The sequence below is a fragment of the Ascaphus truei genome, assembly GCF_040206685.1.
Source record: "Ascaphus truei isolate aAscTru1 chromosome 12 unlocalized genomic scaffold, aAscTru1.hap1 SUPER_12_unloc_2, whole genome shotgun sequence".
NCBI classification, from domain to species: Eukaryota; Metazoa; Chordata; class Amphibia; order Anura; family Ascaphidae; genus Ascaphus; species Ascaphus truei.
Window position 1 is genome coordinate 724,811 of NW_027453838.1, and position 6,357 is coordinate 731,167.

Genomic DNA, 6,357 nt, shown 5'->3' on the forward strand with positions numbered 1-6,357 from the left:
CTCAACAAGAAATTCTACAAGGAACTGGACCAGAACTCAAACCCGCTGATCAAGAAGCTTGCTGCGATCTCTGCAAACCCATTTGACCGCTACCCACGACCCATCACAGCGCTGAACCTGTGAAACCAACTCAACTGTGGCAAGTAACACAGATCAAGAAGCTTCCTAAAGAGTGCGACAATACACTCAACAAGAGAACTTGGAGTAATGAGGCTCAAGCCTCGGTATCCAATATCACCACTGACAGATTTAATCTGTCAGTCAGAACAGAACGGTCAGGGGGATTTTACCTGCAGCTGCAATGGCCGAGACCGCTCCTGCTCCTCCTCCTCCAGCTGAAAGCGCCGCCAAGAAGAAGCAGCCGAAGAAAGCGGCCGGAGCCTCGAAAAGCCGCCCAGCAAAGTCCGGTCCCAGCGTGTCCGATCTGATAGTGAGAGCTGTGTCCGCCTCTAAGGAGCGCAGCGGGGTCTCCCTGTCCGCTCTGAAGAAGGCTCTGGCTGCAGGAGGCTACGATGTGGAGAAGAATAACAGCCGCCTGAAGCTGGCTCTCAAGGGCTTGGTGAGCAAGGAAACCCTGATCCAGCTGAAAGGGAGCGGAGCCTCCGGATCGTTCAAGCTGAATAAGAAGCAGCTGGAGAGCAAGGAGAAGGCGGCCAAGAAAAAGGATGTGGGGAAACCCAAGAAGCCAGTGGCAAAGAAACCCGCCAAGTCCCCCAAGAAACCCAAAAAGGCTCCGGCGGGAGTGAAGAAAAGCCCCAAAAAGGTCAAGAAACCCTCGGCCGCCAAGAAGCCAGCAAAAAGCCCGAAGAAGTCTAAAGCTGCCAAGCCCAGGAAGGCTGTGAAGAGCCCGGCGGCTAAAAAGGCTGCGAAGCCAAAAACTGCTAAGAGTCCAGCTAAGGCCAAGGCAGCCAAACCCAAAGCAGCAAAGCCCAAGAGGGCGGCAGCTCCTAAGAAGTGAGACCGAGAACTTCAGCCTCTTACAAACACAAAGGCTCTTTTAAGAGCCACCACAACCCCACATAGAGAGCTGTGCACATAATGTGTAACTGGGAATGTTTCTCCAACTTATCCCATGCAGGGGTTTGTGTTACACTGCCACACCATGTTATAAAATAATTGTGTTTACATCACATTGAAAGCATGAAGCACACGCTATTCCCTAACACTTCAATATAATCACCAGTGGCACATGGGAGGGGGGACATTTACAGGTTTGTCTTTACATGCACCCATATACAGTATGAAATGGTGACTATGCATGCAAGTCAATATATCACATGACAATGAATACAAATATTGAATTTGCGTTTATCTATATTGTCACACATCAAGTACATATGTTGATACAAGGATAACACACTTCTTTAATTCTCTATATTGAGATCAGTATCCGTGTGTTAATATTGATCAGGCAATTTCATTGAAAATGTGGTGGCTCTTAAAAGAGCCTTTGTTTTTGGGGTGTAAATGAAGTCAGGGTGCAGCCGGCCTAAGCTCTCTCCCCTCTGATCCTGCGGGCCAGCTGGATGTCCTTGGGCATGATGGTGACCCTCTTGGCGTGGATAGCGCACAGGTTGGTGTCCTCGAAGAGCCCCACCAGATAAGCCTCGCTGGCCTCCTGCAGAGCCATGACAGCCGAGCTCTGGAAGCGCAGGTCAGTCTTGAAGTCCTGGGCGATCTCCCGGACCAGGCGCTGGAAGGGCAGCTTGCGGATGAGCAGCTCGGTGGACTTCTGGTAGCGTCGGATCTCCCTGAGAGCCACAGTACCGGGCCGGTAGCGGTGAGGCTTCTTCACTCCGCCGGTGGCCGGTGCGCTCTTTCTGGCAGCCTTGGTCGCTAGCTGCTTACGGGGAGCCTTCCCTCCGGTGGATTTCCGGGCGGTCTGCTTGGTCCGGGCCATCCTGTGCTGCTGTGTCAGTGCGCGTCTCCGGTCAGGAACTAATAAAGAAAAAAAACGCTGAAGCGCTTGTATTTATGGACTGCAGATCGCTGTGATTGGCTGCTTTGGTCCCGCCCTTCGCTTTGATTGGTTCTGTGAAAGCCGTTGCGATGTTCAAAAATCCCGCCTCAGACCGATATCGTCCTAATAAAGTTATTATATATTTAGTGCTTGTAAGTGGGACAATTAAAAAGATTTAATGTGATAACATTAGTGTTTGCACAGATACAGCACAGAGCTCTCTGACATGGAACATGTACTTATACCAAGTATTCAAATGCTCTTTAATCGGTGAAATGTAATATGAGGGGTTTTCTTTCCCAGATCATTGCTTCAATGGGACTTTCTTGGTTCCTCTTCTTCTAATGTTCACATTGTGTTATTATTATAAACCCGAACACAGAGACACAAAGAGGCGGAACCGCGCGGCTTGTTTCCTTAATGCCTGCAGTTCCCAGAGCACCACACGGTGGCAGTGCTGCGCTATAAATGGGGCTTCCCTAAATGTCTTCTCGCTGTCACTGCTCTGTGTGATCTGATCAGCTCCTAACGGGGCTCTTTGGCTTCCCTCTAATGCTCCAGTCACAGTAGTTTGCTTTTAATTAAAATACCAAGTCTGTATATGTGTATACACAATGTGTTATAGTTTAAGCACAAATTAAATATTCCATAATGTATTGTGTATTTTCTAAATAAAGATGAACATCTGATGTTAGAGTAATATAACTAGACTGAACAGGGGCCTGTATTTAAAGATATCTATTAAACGTATCCTCATTCCTTATTTATTGAACTATATCACTGCATATGAAATATTAAAATTACCAATGTAAATACACACTATCTAATACATTTAAACAGAAGCTGAACTATATCAAGACTTGTTTTTTTATTTTTCAGATACAATATTAGCATGTAAGATGACAATTTAATTATGCATTAATTGTTGCTGTATTTTTGCATCTTTTTTCCAATGCTTGTCAAACTATGTCACCATTTAGGCAGATCTGGATAAGGATATATTTCCATTGTTTCAATATGTTTTTTTTTTATTAATTAATGTATCTTCTCATACTGTTCATTCTTTTTTAAACTATAGATTTCTTATGTATCCTGAATAAGTCAGTTAGTTATTTGTAACTACAAATTGAAGAGATATTTTCCCCAAAGCTGCACTCAATATCCCATTCTTAATAAGCCTTCACTTTTAATACTTGTCACACTATTACTATGAACAAACATTACACATGAACCTACCAATCTTTACTTTAAGTGGTGAAGAGAAAAACAGTTGTTTTTTTCCAATAGTTCACCTCCTCTAATTAATATATTATCTATAACGTATCCAATGCTGTTTTGTTATTTTATTATTTATAGATAAAATGCATTACATATGTATTGGAATCAATACATTCAATACTCTAATTTTTTGGAGACCATAATTTTTTTCCCCACAGAAATAAGTAAAATAAAATTAATACGTTGTTTGTGACAACCTCAGTGAATGAAATCTACCATATAATAATAATAATAATAATAATAATAATAATAATAATAATAATAATAATAATAATAATAATAATAATAACAACAACAACAATAACATCATTATTATTATTATTATTATTATTATTATTATTATTATTATTATTATTATTATTATTATTATTATTATTATTATTATTATTATTATTATTATTATTATGTGCCTAAACCAACATGGTGATTACTTTTACCTAAACAGGTGCTCAAGCGACCAAGTTAATAACACTAGTGTGATAATTTTCTATGCAAATAACTACTTAGTGCTCAAATGTGTCACAATCTCCACTAACCAATCCTACTAAGTAACTATCTCCTATACAATTGCTATCATTAGCTACTCTTACAAACTAGTGTAACAGTGATATATGTTGCAACCAATCTACAATAATAATCTCAGGGGGAAGGTATCTCTCTAAATTGAAAACATTCAGTGTTTGATTCAATGTATCAATCTGCATATCTTTCTACTCTCCTCTGTAGAGGAAATATTGTATATAGTATATTGTCTGTAACCTGGCATATCACCATTATCTTGTGTTATACCATGTTTCCACTGCAGCTATGGATTCTGGGAAATAAACACACATATAAGCATACAGTGTCACCTTTAACTTAATATCCATATTAACATGATCTCCTATAAGCATAGTTCTGCCTTATTATACTGAATTTTTTTGCACAGCTTGCTACATATCGTATAACTTCCATCATGTTTAAAATATAGTTTTTATTTCTAAAACATATTTTAGTATGTCTTTGAATATCTGTAATCTAAACAGCTGTTAGATTGTTTTGTGAAATGTAAATGAAGGGAGAGAATGAAAAGCCTGAAAAGCTCCAGCCTCATTGTATTGTATGGGGGCTATGCACTAAGCTCAATGGGTTTGTGTTCTAATGTTAAAAAATAGCATGTCCGTTAAAAAGTGAGGCCGGGGACGCGATTCACTAAGGCCTTGAGCCCATTTTTTAACGTATGTGCTCAAAACACCCACAGCGTACGTGTTGCTTGTTGCTTTTTTCCCCCCTGCTAGCATTCTTAAACTTCCCATACACTAGCTGATAGAAAAAAAAGCTGCATGTAACATTTGCATGGTGATATGCCATCTCCATGCAAGGCTGTTACACAAGCGATCGTACACTAATTAAAATCATTTTAATAATAGTGTACATGAGCAGGGGGTCTCCGGAGCTGAACCGCATTGGTTTCAGGTCCGAGGACCCCCTACTTCAGGAGATACAGGCCTCGTGATGGGGTGCCGGTATCCCCTGCAGCATTTAAATGTCCCGGTCACGTGACGTGGAAGCTTGAAACTGCAGGGGATACCGGCACCCCATAAAGATGCCTGTATCTCAGGAAGCAGGGGGTCACCGGACATAAAACCAACGCGGGTCAGCTCCGGAGACCACCTGCACATCTACACTATGAAACACATGTATATTAAAAAAAAGATTTAACAAACATCAATACACGACTCTCCGCCCAAACCCATACAGTACAGTAATGTGCAAAATAACTATTATCCAGATATGGATAAAAGATTATTTGCCCATTATTAAACACTGCATTAGCATACCTAAATAAAGTAAATAAAAACAGTAGCCAGCTAAGCCAATGAATACAAGCAATAAACAACATGAACAATGAATTAATTAAACCATTAACCAATGAAACCAATTAATTCCTAAACCAGCTCAAAATGAATAGTAGCATTAACCAATCAAACCAATGAATTACTACAACATTAATGAATGTAAACATTAAAAGACAAAGAAATAAATTCAAACAATATCTGAAATAACCATAAAATGCATTAGCTAATATAACACAACATTAACTACAAACGAACACCAATCGCAAACATTTTATTAGCATTAAGCAGGAAAAAAATAAACAATCACATCCACATAAGAAATTGAAATTAAAACAACCAACAGCAATACCAAGCCACAAATGCCCCCCAAATATTGTCATAATAATGTAATCATCTGTACCTTAAAGTGGTACAGATTAATATATTATCAGTCAATGTGCCTCCCCCAAAAATAAAAAAAACACATCCAATGAAGAAACCTGTAATAATAGACATTTACAAACATTCAATATAGTACTTACCATTAGAAGCGGTGCCCCTCCGACTCCCGGGGTAACAGGAAGCTCACGTACCTTGAAGGCCTCAAACAGCATCCGATGCCATCGCCATGAAGATCCGGATCAGGTACCCAAATCTTCTTTTTTCTTTCTTTAATCACCTTCTTCTATCTTCTTCTGTCACCATGTCTTGATCTTCTTTATCTTCTATCTTCATCTGTCAGTCCAAAAACCCCCATGGTGAATCCCAACCGTTGTTGTCTCGTCGTCTTCTTCGGCTCAAATGAGGCGTCACGGCCTTAAATACGGCTTGTGAAGTCACATTTAGCCTCAAAATGGTTAACAGTCACCTGATTGGCTGTTAAAACCATGTTCCGACTATAATTTTTTTTTTTGTTACATGACATCACTTAAAGAGAATGATGCCAGCCAATCAGAATGGCTGTGCTTCATTTGCCTTTAAGATGACGTCACAAAGCCGGCGTTACATGGTATTTCAGCCAATCAGAGTGTGGACGCCGTGTGATACCATGTGACACCAGCCATCTTGGATTTAGTGAAATCATCTTAAAGGCAAATGAAGCACAGCCATTCTGATTGGCTGGCATCATTCCCTTTAAGTGATGTCATGTAAAAAAAAAAAAAAATCAAGTCGGAACATTTGTTTAACAGCCAATCAGGTGGCTGTTAACCCTTTTGAGGCTAAATGTGACGTCACAGCCCCATTTAAGGCCGTGACGCCTCGTTTGAGCCCAAGAGGACGACGAGACAACATCGGTTGTGA

At 40.4% G+C, this 6,357-nt stretch overlaps 2 protein-coding genes across 2 annotated transcripts; one reads left to right on the forward strand and one right to left on the reverse strand.

Annotated features, from left to right (window-relative positions):
* The first annotated feature begins 278 nt into the window (after nt 1-278).
* LOC142473546 (histone H1-like) lies at nt 279-1,023 on the forward strand. Its single transcript, XM_075580705.1, has one exon. The coding sequence runs from the start codon at nt 302-304 to the stop codon at nt 956-958; it is 657 nt and encodes a 218-aa protein (XP_075436820.1). The 5' UTR covers nt 279-301; the 3' UTR covers nt 959-1,023.
* Nucleotides 1,024-1,181: 158 nt separating this feature from the next.
* On the reverse strand, nt 1,182-1,926 carry LOC142473547 (histone H3). The gene has a single exon (XM_075580706.1). The coding sequence runs from the start codon at nt 1,898-1,900 to the stop codon at nt 1,490-1,492; it is 411 nt and encodes a 136-aa protein (XP_075436821.1). The 5' UTR covers nt 1,901-1,926; the 3' UTR covers nt 1,182-1,489.
* Nucleotides 1,927-6,357: the final 4,431 nt, after the last annotated feature.

Coding starts and splice junctions, on each gene's coding strand:
- LOC142473546 (XM_075580705.1), top strand. CDS start 302: ATGGCCGAGACCGCTCCTGCTCCTCCTCCTCCAGCTGAAAGCGCCGCC.
- LOC142473547 (XM_075580706.1), bottom strand. CDS start 1,900: ATGGCCCGGACCAAGCAGACCGCCCGGAAATCCACCGGAGGGAAGGCT.